Source organism: Ylistrum balloti, unplaced genomic scaffold, assembly GCF_031769215.1.
Source record: "Ylistrum balloti isolate Yb309-2 unplaced genomic scaffold, AGI_CSIRO_Ybal_v1 Utg370792, whole genome shotgun sequence".
Classification (NCBI taxonomy): Eukaryota; Metazoa; Mollusca; class Bivalvia; order Pectinida; family Pectinidae; genus Ylistrum; species Ylistrum balloti.
In genome coordinates this window covers 668,089-682,242 of record NW_026782462.1, presented here as the reverse complement: position 1 = coordinate 682,242, position 14,154 = coordinate 668,089, and the positions used below count along the sequence as shown (strand labels likewise).

At 35.3% G+C, this 14,154-nt stretch overlaps 1 protein-coding gene across 1 annotated transcript in view; it reads right to left on the bottom strand.

The window, feature by feature from the left end:
• The window catches only part of LOC132558501 (basement membrane-specific heparan sulfate proteoglycan core protein-like), a 131,339-nt gene extending 124,127 nt beyond the window's left edge, over window positions 1-7,212 (bottom strand). Inside the window, exon 1 of the mRNA XM_060223067.1 lies at window positions 7,137-7,212. Within this exon, the coding sequence (XP_060079050.1) occupies window positions 7,137-7,212 (76 nt within the window). The remainder of the gene's footprint in view (window positions 1-7,136) is intronic.
• Window positions 7,213-14,154: the final 6,942 nt, after the last annotated feature.

The following is a 14,154-nucleotide window of genomic DNA, read 5'->3' as shown; positions in this document are numbered from 1 at the left end:
GAAGAATTTCGAAACGCATTTTTTTTTCAAAATATAATCATATCGCAAATATAACTGGTATTTTATCTTAAAGAAATACGTAGATTTATTTCATCCAGGATATACATATCCGTTGAAAAAACAACTGAACATTAGGTAATCATATCAAAATTTCTCTGCAAATGATTTACATATACGTCAAGTATTTCAACCAGGAAACATAAGCATAGAAGTATATATTGCAGCTTTGTTTTAGGGAATTTAAAGTCCTTCCAACAGTCATGCTCATATGCAGAAGGAGGTCTCGAGATCCGTCAAAAGCGGAAAATAACGTACAGAAAAGAACACAACCAGGAAAGAAAAAAACAAAATACAAGTTGAGTATTACAATCGAGGCATCTGATCTGTTTTGGTGTGTTCAATGTCTGCTTGATAGAAAGAAAGCATTGCGCTCTCCGATGTCCACTTTGCACGTAAGGCGAGAATAATGACGTGTCGCTTCCTACGACATGTAATATGATAATCCAGCATGTTCGTCCAGTGCTCCTTAATTGGATTGAAAGCATCAAGGAAAAATACCAGCTTGTTAACAAGCACAATAATTCAAATTCGAATTAAATAAACAAAGAAAATATTGATAAAAGAAATATGTACAAATTGACTTCTTTTTAAGAAAACTAGATGGTCCAGAAAACTAAGTGTCTTCTAGTGCTTCGACGATTTTTGCATTGTAAACTCTAACTGGTCCAAGTTAGTAATGTCACGTTTGCAAATACGAAATTGAGTATATAGTGCTATATGAGATATTAAGTATACACATGACTGGATTTACATAGTAGATCAAGAATAACATGGCTGGTGTTGTCAGTGAAGCAGAAGACGCTTACTCTTCTGGAACGCCTGGTCTTAATCTCCTTGCTCTTTTCCATGTGTCTTCGCGCAGAGATCTTTCTTTTGTTTATAATGTGCTATAATTTTATTGAATTGGAGTTTTGACTATGATTATGTTTCCAGGTTGGTATTGTTTTGTTGATTTTTGTGATGCACGTGGAAATGCACGATGTTTGTGACTGCACGATAAATGTCTGAAAATGAGTGCACACTGAAAAACATGGGCACTGTAGTTAGCATTACAACGGCAAACGTTTCTCAATTACATAGAGAAGGATGGTAACAATATAGCATGTAGAATGACACTACCATAAAATCCAGACAACGTATCAGGTATAACATCTGTTAAATACAGTGTATATTGATACTCTATTTCTGAAGATATTTCACAATATTACATTGTCTGTTTTATACATGTATTAAGTTTGTAATAAAGCAAAAAACGAAATCAATAAACATATATCTCGAAACTGAGACGGTTTCAAAAATCGTTATAGAATTGTTAACATATGTCCTCGCCTAGGTTATGATATCTCAAAAGCATATTGTATCAAATCATCATTGTAACGTATGTAGTGTATACAGATCAAAGACACAATGTGCTATCAATAATTCAATCTAGAGACGTCATTTCCGTCTTGTTCTATTAACAGTGTAAGTAAAACTAGCATTCAACATTCATATTCCCAAAAAGTAATCTTGGAAAACGAACTAAAAATGCGATGTATTATAGATGAGAGCACCCATATACAAAATATGATCGTAAAAGTTAACACCTTTTAGGATTAGAGTTGCATTTTTAGCTTTCAGAAACAGACAGTATGGTTTGTATTATTCAATTAATTCTGAAACCTCCTCTGTGTAATTCTGCATACAGTAACAAAGGTGATATTTCAATCCGACATTGGAATTCATTAACTGTTGATAGATTTATAATCTCGCTTAGGTCTCATTGATCGATATTTCTACACAATAGGACTATAATAACAATTTGTTTGATATTTAGACAGCCCAATAATCATGTTTCAGAGACCTTTTTTTTATCTTTTTCCGCTGGAGAGTTGCCGTTTTCCGAAAGGTTTTTTATTTACTCAAAGATAATACTTCAGTGAATGTCAAATTGTTTTGGAGTGATTTCAACAGCATGAAAAACTATATCGATATTATAAAATAGAAAACAATTCGATGTTTTGTCATTTAATATCATTGGTCAATTGGTAAGCCAATGCTTTGGATTTTTAGTATGTTTTCAATGATTCACCAGTAACGTAAAAGAATACAAAAACATCAACAAAGATAATACCAACATAGCAACATAATCTTAATTCAAACTCAAATTCCATAAACCCAGGGCAAAAGATTTACAGGAAGACACCTGAAAAAAGTACAAGGATAATACGAACAGGTCTTCAGGAAGAGTAAGCGTCTAATGCTTCATCGACGACACTCGCCATGTAAACCCCGGTAAATCCAAGTAGGTAATGTCATAATCTCAAATGAGAGTTATTTATACAACATTTTTTTTCAACCTCCATATTTTGAACCCTATGTTACAAGTTTGTCAGTCAGTTGACGACTTCTTTCACGGAAATCGTGATAATGGGGGCAGACCTATGAATATCGAACCAACTGTGACATTTAAATGGCATAGGTTGGAGATGCAGGTATATTGCTATTCAGAAAAAGAAACTTCACAATAGGGACATTGAAATCATCATGTGTATCATACAGATCGACAGAAAATTGTCTGTGGGTTTCCTTGTGAGAACAGATTGAACAGCTGATGTAGAAGAGTCTGTTGTATCTTTGATTTCCAGTTGTGGTGGATATATACGATGGACGTAGTCGATAACTTTCTTGTTATTTAAAGACAAGACGTCATTAGTATATCTAAAGGTGAAATTAAACGACTTTACAAGGTTGCTGTCACCTGTTTTGATAAGCTCTTCATTAGATTCAGCCCCCCCCCCCTTTTTTTTTTTTTGTTTGCAAATAACCTAAATCGAATGGAAAAAAATGCAGAATGCTTGAGTAACCACTAAGTAGTTTAATATTTTGTCAGTTTTGTTTATTTTTTAGAGCAAATAATTGTGCAAGATTGGCATTTCGCCGAGAAATGAAGTTTAAATGTCCATATAGTGTTATTGTATATCCAAGGATTCACAAATTCGTTCTGAAAGTTCTAACAGAAAAAGGTTTGGAATTAATGTGTCATCGTCGAGATTCACAAGTGCTTTAACTGCGATGTAGTGAATAATATCTGAAGAAACCAGCTCTATATCTATATCTATATCAATGTATAACAAACTGAAAACATGACGCTTGGTTTATATCCGGTAGACAACAGGAAAAATAAATCAAATTAAAAACATCAGCTGTGACACATTCTAAATTTACTTAGTATCAGATTTAAAATATTAATTACACATCAAACATGCACCTATCAAATAATTCTACAATAAGAGAATTTCACAAGTCTGTCTCAGGTGTGTTTGAAAATTTATGTATTAAAGTGATGTAGTTAAGGTGTGTTGGGGTATCTGTGGAATAAAGTAATTTAATGTGTAATTGTTATATTGTAACAAGTGTTAGTACTTTAAGTCACAGGTAAACAGACATCCGTGGATTTTATTTTAATTTAAGTTTTATTTAGGTCGTTACAAAACCTTCATCTAGTACTAAAATTTACAGAAGGAGCTTCTTACGTAGTTTATCTATTATAGTACATTATTCAGATATACAAGCATAAGTGTGTTACCTTACAGTATTTGCGATCACAATGCTCCGACACAAATGACATTAATCGTTAACAAACACAGATGCCACATGTTCCTCTGCACGTAACTTTTACAAACCCAAGAGTGTAACTATTCATGTGAATTTGACTATTGTTACAAATTCCAACACCTAAACTGTTCGTGGTTATTTCTTGCTAATTCCCCTCGCGATTAACCTTCGCGTTGACCGCATTGCCTTCGTCATCAATGCCATTAAGCATGCAAATTGCGAACAGGATTTGGATTTTTCATGGTGTGAATGGAAATTTACTACAGTAATTACCACAAATGTTATCACCGGTTTTCACCCAAAATTGTCATCCCAAAGGGGCTGGAAATGCAATTCCAAACAGATCTCGAAAACACGGAGACAATGCCATTCCAAAATTGCTGTAATCCCGAGTGATGCCAAATCTTTTATGGGCATGGTGGTTCCGTGGGAAGAAAATGCGGGTCCCTGAAGGAAGTTCTACCTATATTGCATGTATTAAAAAAAGTTTGACAGTTTTTTTAATCGCCCATTTGGCAATTAGAGTTCCAGTCTCCCTCAAGAGTAACATTTTCACCAAAGTTCAACGATTTTTCCAATTGTTCCAGCCTAAGTAAAAGTGGGTTATATTCGTAAACTTTATTCACGATTTAAGTAGCAATGTTCTGTTTTAAAAAATATAATGTCCATTTAGTTTATGTTTAAAGTCTTACAGTTCATCTTCGGTACATGTTGTACATAGTATACCAAAAACGATATTGAAATATTATGAATATCATTTGAGTTATTATAACAAGAGTAAATTATTACGCAGATCCTTCTACATACAGTGAGTCTGAAGATCGTATGCATATGAATTATACCCCTTACTCCACATACACTGAATCTGAAGGTCGCAAGCATAGGGATAATACCCCTCACCCAACATACATTGAATTTGAAGGTCGCAAGCATATGAATAATACCCCTTACCCAACATACACTGAATCTGAAGGTCGCAAGCATATGAATAATACCCCTTACCCAACATACACTGAATCTGAAGGTCGCATATGCATATCACATACAATGAATCTGAATACATATGAATAACCCCCCATTACCTCACATACACTGAATCTGAAGGTCGCAAGCAAGCATATGAATAATACCCCCATTACCTCACATACACTGAATCTGAAGGTCGCAAGCATATGAATAACACCCCCATTACCTCACATACACTGAATCTGAAGGTCGCAAGCATATGAATAACACCCCCATTACCTCACATACACTGAATCTGAAGGTCGCAAGCATATGAATAATACCCCCATTACCTCACATACACTGAATCTGAAGGTATATGAATAATACCCCTTACCCAACATACACTGAATCTGAAGGTCGCAAGCATATGAATAATACCCCCATTACCTCACATACACTGAATCTGAAGGTCGCAAGCATATGAATAACACCCCCATTACCTCACATACACTGAATCTGAAGGTCGCAAGCATATGAATAATACCCCCATTACCTCATATACACTGAATCTGAAGGTCGCAAGCATATGAATAACACAACCCTCCCCCCCCACCCCACCCCCCACCCCCCCTTTACCAAACATACATGCACACATACACAAGAAGGCGATTTAAATTAGGATCGTTGGCGCTTCTATCTTCAACAAACACTCGCGACCTTTAATTCCCGATATTGTATCAATGTTGCAATGGGCTCTAGCTGATATGAGGAAGGTTTTCCTGATATATCTAAATCACCAAAATGATATTCTTTGTTCTCTGTATGCCGTTTAATAACACGTTCAGCATTGAATAGATAGCCCGCTGTCAGTATCATGTGACCTGTATGAGCTTCATACTAGCATTACTATGCTGTGACGAAATGTTTGAAAAGACTTAGTTATTTCTTGTAATCGTTTTCATTTCATTACGGCTGTTACGAGGACTTAAAACCTCAGACAAGCGATGTTGTTACTACCAGGACAAATTCAGTGTATAATTGAATACAATTTTATTTACATCAGGAATGGGAGAACTTCTGTGATGAACCCAAATGTTTAAAAGTAGCAGGAGTACCGGGAGAGTCTCCATTTAATGTTTCATGGTGTGATAATGATTTGTTAAGCAGTATCTAAATAAACATTTACTCACTTGTAGATTTATCGTCTGTTTTCTATGAAATGCGTTTACATTTATGGCGATGTTTGATATTTTCATTTTTGTCAAAATTCAGATTATTAACTGTCAACAGTGGAGATGTAAACAATTTGTATGCATTTACTGTCAAGTATCTTTTCTTTAACATTGATATATAACGGTAGTCGTATGATGGTATACACTCCATTAATGAATTATATGTGTCTGCTATTATGGGATACACATATATCATAATTTAAGTTCAGAATAGATGCTTTCACCTTAGCGTCCATAATATCAAGGCTTTCTAATGGTACCTATCACTTGCTACATCAAAAGCACTTTGCTAACAGAAACATATTCCAATAGTGCAGGTATATATACTGTTTAAGAGATTAAGCGGCCTCTGTTTACCTTTTCAGACTTCTTATTCCAAGCAGGAATACATTAATATGACATGCATATAGCAGCTGTATGTTCAATGTTAACTAGACTTAAACTATGAATGCTGACTGGTTTTGCTTCCTGGTGGTAATCATGGGAAAATTTATATGTATGCGAAGATTAAATTGCTTTCAGAAATTGCTCAATTACCGCCCCTAGTAAACAGTGAATCAGCATTACGATAGATAAAATTGTACAGCTATATAAAATATATGCGTACATTTGGCATGATAATGTGCTACCGCGTCCCGTTTTCTTCAACCGTGTTCACAATGGTTTGGGAGAGGTTAACGACTTCTTGACGTCAAATAACTTTTACGTTAGAAAATGAAATTTGTCTTATTACACAGTCGTATTTCCGCACTTATATGTTGCTTCAGGAATCTTTCCGCTAAATTAACACAGTAATTCCAATACATATTTCTCTTGGATATATTCAAGTTGATTCATCACAATAATGTTCGAGAGCGAAACATCTGGGTAACAAATCTATAATTAGATACGTTTAGCGCTTGCCTTATTTCAGCATTAGATAAATTGAATGAATTTTCAATTTTCAGTAATTTCGTGTAGGGAATGCAAATATTTTTCGTTTAAACAATGGCACGCGCATTAGTTTGGTTCAGTTAAATGACAAAGTACATCTATGTATATCTACATATACACCACGCAGTCGTGATATCTTCAACCCAGGTAAACATACTATTGCGTTTCCACATTATGATCTCTCTTAGTCGGGGATGTAATAATGAATGACGTGATCGATATTGATCATGCGATCAAAAAAGCTTTAACAGTCATATTCCGCCTTAAAATTGTGATTTTTTTTCTAAGATTAAGACGAATTGTTTCTCAATGCTGATAACAATTGCAATCGTAAAGGACGTCCATATCTACTAGTTTTCTACTTACCTTGAGCGAATGGAATGACAAGAAGTATGGAGGACCACTTGATAATCCGGTAGATCCAGCAAAGAGAGCTTTTCATGGTTATATAGATTTGACAGTAGTAGTTCCACGTGTCACAGAATATCCTTATGGTTGAAAGCTGAGATTCATAACCGCGTTTACGTATAATATGTGCCATCCATGGCCGCAGTGTAGAGTCGACATGTTTTCGACCAACAGCAAACAGCAAATCAACATTTACAACTAACGACACACGATGAATATCCCCAACCTCTACTAGCTGTGTTGTGGTGATCACTGCTTATGTTTGAATTATTGCCCCGACACACAGTTTTGTCGCTGACGTGCTGAGGCCGACTTCCTGTTAATGGTTGAACCTTTGACACAACAATGCTGATAGGTCGATTATCGTCAAGAGAATTCCGAGAGCGGACAGCACTTTACTTTTGAAGAATCAAAATGGCAAAAAGCACGACGATGAGCTGTAGCATTTACAAAGAACATAGAAAATAAGTGACTTTTCCCCGTGTGACCACAACACTAAGATATGTTGGCAGCTTTACAGGGTCGCACAAACACTCTACAATGATAACTAGTATCCCCCATACAACAGGATTTTCATGTGTTATTTCACTTCCTTACAAATCCTCAATTAAAATACTTCCACAAACAAGTATAAGGATGGTCTCCGTAGACTTGTCCTGGATCTCCGACCTGTTTTCTGAAAAGACAATACGATATACTATATTATCTAAATACATACATATATTCGGTGTTAGACAGAAGTAACACTGTAAGGCAATGACTTGTAGAGAATATTGCTAACAGGTAAGGGACGAACTACATCACACCTTTTTTATGCCACAACATTTTCTCGTCATGAAAATTAGATTAAAATAATTCATAATCGACGATAAATGATATATTAAGATATAAAAACAACATTTTATTGGAAAAATAAGATAGCGTGGACATCAACGAGTATACAGAAATAGAAACATTTCCATCTCGTCTTGAAAGTCTGTTCAGTGTACCGTAACATTACATGGATTCATTTGGCAGAGGGCGGTATAGGTATTAAAGGCGATTCGATCAATCGTTAGGTCTTTAGGGACTGGGGTCTACACAGTTATGATAATTATATTGCGTCTATCAAACTGTTTACCATCACACCGACAAAAATAGATTTATAATCGAACCTTTTACGCTGATGAAAACGTATACTTGTTTATCAGCAAGTGAATCTGCTCTCGAATACACCAACGTATGACTTGGCAATGTCCCTGCATATCTCTATACAATAGTACAAATTTGCTTTTACGTACTGATCCACTAGAATTTTAATCTGTTGACCAATCAAAATACAATATTGTCTAATAGGCTTTTAACGCTTTTTATTTCATACAAGCGAATTCTCCTTCAGATTTATATGTGTTATTTGATTTGCCATCACATTCGTCAACGGTGTTCCTTTTTATTAAACTAGACCTATTTGTTGTGTGTTTAAAGTGCCAGGAGATTGCATTATCTGTAAATGTGCGCGGGGTATATTATATTACGTGGGCTATCAAACTAGGTTTGTGAATTCAACAAACGATAAGAAAATCGATGTAAATTCATAGTATGTATTCGTTTACTTGTATTGGCTACAATAGAACCAGACACTGCTCTCCAGTCATAGTGTATATCTATATATACCTCTCTACTATTGCTATTCGATGTAACAAAATGAAAGTCCATGCTGTCTGACATTCATCCCTGCCCCACAACACATATATATTCGGATGTTCTAACATGTATACTTTATTTAATCGGCAGGTTTGACTTGCACGCCCTCTGGTTGTTTAAGTAAATGCCAACTATGGGACACTATCATGTCATCTCTGATCGTGGGTGGATTTTTGTAAGTAACGTTAAATACCGGATGTGCGTAAAACAACATTAAGTAATTATGCATCTTACACCAATTAAAGACACAATATTGCTTTAATGTTTCGGCAGAAGTACATGTTCCATTCCATTTGATACTATTTCGATAATACGTGTGATACTACCCATGTCGGTGGTCTATCTGTTCTAGATGAACATGTAGAATCATTATATGAATAACCACTTATACAGGAATTATAACGTTTTTATAGTCCTCTCTATCAGCATGTTATGACTTGATTACGATTCTTGATTCCAGACATTTCCTCCATGTTTGATGACGATGTTATGATTACATTTACCCGTTAAATTGTCAGCCATAACGTAGTCATTTAGGTTTGTTAGGCCGCATTAGCCCGCAGTGATTTCCACTCTAACGTCACGTAGTTAAGGTTGCTCCAATGTATAACACATTTTGCTGAAGAAGATTGAGTCGGAGACATGCCGGTAACAGTTTGTTTGGGCGGAATATCTCAAATCTACGTATGGATAACTTTATGTGCTTCGTTTACAGTTTGGTTGTAATATTGTTCATTATACATAACGACAGCATTTCTACGCAGCAGTATAGGTACGCTCCAGTCGACGGCAATCCTAGGACAGAAATCCAAGATATTAGAATAATGTATACACGTTTTATTTCGGGACGGCCCTTGGTGAAACCATCGATCGGTCCTATAAAATGTATGTGATATAAAGCGAAGCAGATATCCTCTTTTGGGACGTCGTCTCTGTTATTATATTGCAGGAATCTTCTGACTGAAAAAAAATCAATGGCTCATCCGATAGGCCTTTCACACACCCACAAATATAAAGATTAGGCACAGACTTTAACATGTAACGTATATTATACCAACCTCTCATCAAATATATCCCGCCAATACAACTGCTGGATCAAGCGATCTCATAGATCCGCTTGAATTGATCAAATGTTTCGATGCTACTAAGCAGGGCTAATTAGATCCGATATTGCGATAAATAAAAGAGTTTTGACCATAACATAATTAGGGTAAACACTGGTTTATATGAAAACGTAATTGGCACGATGTTAACCGGTGACTATATATAATGTATATAGTTTTCCTATGGACAAACGTGCCGGTTTGTTCGTAAAGGGATATATGTAGAGAAGATTGTTTCGGTAATAAAACGGTAAGTGGTTGTTTAAATAAAGAGTTTACTTATCATGGCTCATGTGCTTACATTGGTATCTATATGTACTTTATTAATGGTTCATGTGCTTATATTGGTAAATGTGTAATTCATAAATGGTTAATGTGCTTATATTGGTACATGTGTGTAATTCATAAATGGTTCATATGCTTATATTGGTACAAATATGTGTAATATATTAATGGTTCATGTGCTTATATTGGTAGATGTGTGTAATTTAATAATATTCATGTGCTTATATTGTAAATATGCGTAATTTTATAATGGTTCATGTGCTCATATTGGTACATATGTGTGTAATTTATAAATGGTTCATGTGCTTATATTGGTAAATATGTGTAATTCATTAATGGTTCATGTGCTTATATTGTTAAATGTGTAATTTATTAATGGTTAATATGCTTATATTGGTACATGTGTGTAATTCATAAATGGTTCATATGCTCATATTGGTACAAATATGTGTAATATATAAATGGTTCATGTGTTTATATTGGTACATATGTGTGTAATTCATTAATGGTTCATGTGCTTATATTGGTACATGTGTGTAATTCATAAATGGTTCATATGCTCATATTGGTACAAATATGTGTAATATATAAATGGTTCATGTGCTTATATTGGTAAATATGTGTAATTCATTAATGGTTCATGTGCTTATATTGGTAAATATGTGTACTTTATTAACAGACTATCGAATACAGCCAGGTAAAGTGATGTTAAGCGTAGAAATCTATGTGGGTTTTTTCGGTACATACGACCTTATCAAAGATGTATCTCACCTGTTATTTGTTGATATGTAATATGTCTTTTATTACATTTTTATATATAAATAGCCATGTTTGTTTTGTTTATTTCTTTAATGGCGTTTTGAGAAGGAAACAAGGAAAGAGAGAGAAGATATGAATGAAAGGTAAGTGTCAAGATCTCCAACATTCCGGTGGGATTGACATGTCTAGCGTAATCTTTTTTAAGGTCGTCTTGTCAGAAGACACCACAAAAATAAACCCTGAGTCTTCAGTTACCTCGACCGGGCATGCTGGGAATACAGCATCAATCAGTTCAAATAACAAGAAAGGCTAGTAAGCCAGGCTATTTCGCTACAGATAAGATTATAATTTCACTTTCTGTCATGATTGTACGTTCATTATGAATAAATTCTGGTAATTGTGGGGTTTGTATTTTTCGTCTCTTAATCTGCCTGTTATACAGTGATTTCGACCATCAATATTTTTAAGTCACTAGCATGACTGGACGGATTTTAACTGTTTGCACCAGTCAAAAATCGATTGTGATGTCATACGATATTGGCAATGACGTCACGTCATCAATTGACAATGGCGAAACCAAAATGGCTGTCTCCATTTGGTATTGTTCCCCTCATCTTTACTTTTACAACTATCAAATGTAAATTCGTTTCATTAAACATTATGTGAAATAAAATAGATCAACATCTGTTTTACACTGTATATTTAGATCACATGTTTGTCTTGTTTTCAATGAATAACTTCACATATCTTGTATGTGTTAGATGTTTGTCATATTATGCAGATACTTAATGCATTGAAATCCTTTAATCATGCTATTTTGTCTAAAGTGCTGGTAGTTGACCGTACATTGTAGCAGGTCGCGTTCAATATAAATCACAAAAACAAATCAATTTTTTCTTTGGTATCCTGCTTTATCTTCTGCTTTAAAATGTTTCAAATCTTCCCGAGTAGTAAAACAAATCATCTGTCATGTTCACAGCCTGCCAGAAGACAGGTATCCGATTCCGCCATTAACAGCTGACGCTTAAAATTATTTTACGTGGAGTCTTTTTATGCCATTGCTATTACTGACATTTCATCATGCAATGAAAATGTTGTATTGCACGGTCATGTGACAGTGTACCGTGCTGTTTAAAACACACTTTCTCTCTTATACGTAATGAACGTGTTATACCTCATATGTACAGCAATGAAAAAAAATTATTTCGACATCAGATGTAGAGTCACACACCCGCTCTTCAAATGCGCGCTAGATTAAGACGACATTCGTTACATAATTCGCGTGTTACAGCCCACCTAAGATCATATGTGTAGATATTTACTAATATCCTGTCCAACTCTACATTATAACATATATTATATTTTTTATTTGATGTCATTTTACTATAATTGTTCTAGCTATTGGTAAACAGCAGCAACCTTCACTTGATACTCAAAATTATTGTTATCAGCATCATAACATATATCTTGGATATTAAAGAGGTTTTCTTTCTAAATCAACCAATCAAATACCTTTAATATGACCCTCAGATACGTACAATATCTAGCATGTAGTAACCATAGGTTACTGTGCTATGTATCGAGAAATCTACCTTACCTTCGGATGACATAGGGTGCCGAACAAATTAGCTGATCTGCTGAATCTCCATGACCACACTAAGCCACCAACATCACACGTAGAAGTTTACATCAATGATGTATGGTCCATGCCCACCTCTCTCCTTATATCTTATTTGCTTTTTCCTTTGTTCCCCATTTTTTGTTCTATCGACCATAGGTTGATATTTGGTATTTCTCGGATGTTCCTTACTCTTGTAAACAGCGAGCACAACGGGACTTAAACGTCACATGTAACAAATTGAAGCTGCTGACTGTAATGTTTCCGCGTCAATTACCGGCCTATTAGGTCACCTTACAATGCCACTCCGAGTCTAATTACATGAGCAATTTGTACCACAAATATTCATTCGGAGACCTAGACATATTAATTCATAGGATGCATATACATTCGCTTCGTTTATCATGAAATAATGGTTGTATATTGTGTCTCTGCATCCAAGTGTAGCCACTTGATATGTTAACTATGTGACTTTTTTTTATCAAAACTGGGCTACAGACGAATGCTACATACCTACCAAACGTACTCTCTACATTGTACATTTCAAACCAGGGCATTTTGGTTTGATATTATTTATTGTGAGATGCAAAGAAGCATTAGTATCTGCACGATATATCCGCCTGCAACTATAGCCCGGTTATGTTTTCTGTTCAAGTAGTATAACAAAACAATGATTTAGTTTTATGTACATTATGCCAATGTCGCTTCATGTAATGTTGCCTATTTTGACTTCACTAACGTTGAGTATGGGACTACAGCTAATGTAGACTTTCACTTCATGATAAATTAACTGTGCCGACCGACTTTGCTACCATAGCAATGAAACAATGTTCGTGTACAACACCCTGGCATTTCAGACGGCCATTTATTTAGCCTAAGTTGTCGTGTTCGGACTGTTTTGTAATGCACACAAGACAGTAGTAGCGATTACCTAACCGTTAATCACTGTCAAACCGTTTACCGTTCAGTTACGTAACTGAACATACCACCACCTGAAAATACAGTTTAATCACTCAGAGGTCTGCCTACTTCTCGCTGTAAATCTGCACATACGGAATATCCCCTGTAAAATATAAGTAATTGAAGACTGATGCCCTTTTATACCTGCAGCACCTAAATCCACACTGCGTTACACTATACGATCAGCGACGTATATATAAGTTTGTATTAGGTAGTGAGAGGAGACGCAATTTTAATCAAATAAACCAACACTTTTGTTTTGTGTTTTGCATCATATCTTTTGCTGGACGTCAAACAGGAATTATCGAGTATCCATGAACGACACTCCTCGGAACACATCCAACCTGATTCATTAATTGGTCGAAAGCTCAACTCTTTACGGCCAAAACAGAGGCAATGACAATAAAAGCACAGTGATGATAAGACTGTATGGCTTAAAGGGGAAACAATAAAGTCATGTTTTAGATGCAGCATGTAGTATTGTTACACCCAGGATAATCCTACAGGAACAGGCTAAATAGTTTACGTCATCCGTGTGTGTGTCACGACCGAACATTAAATCGAATGT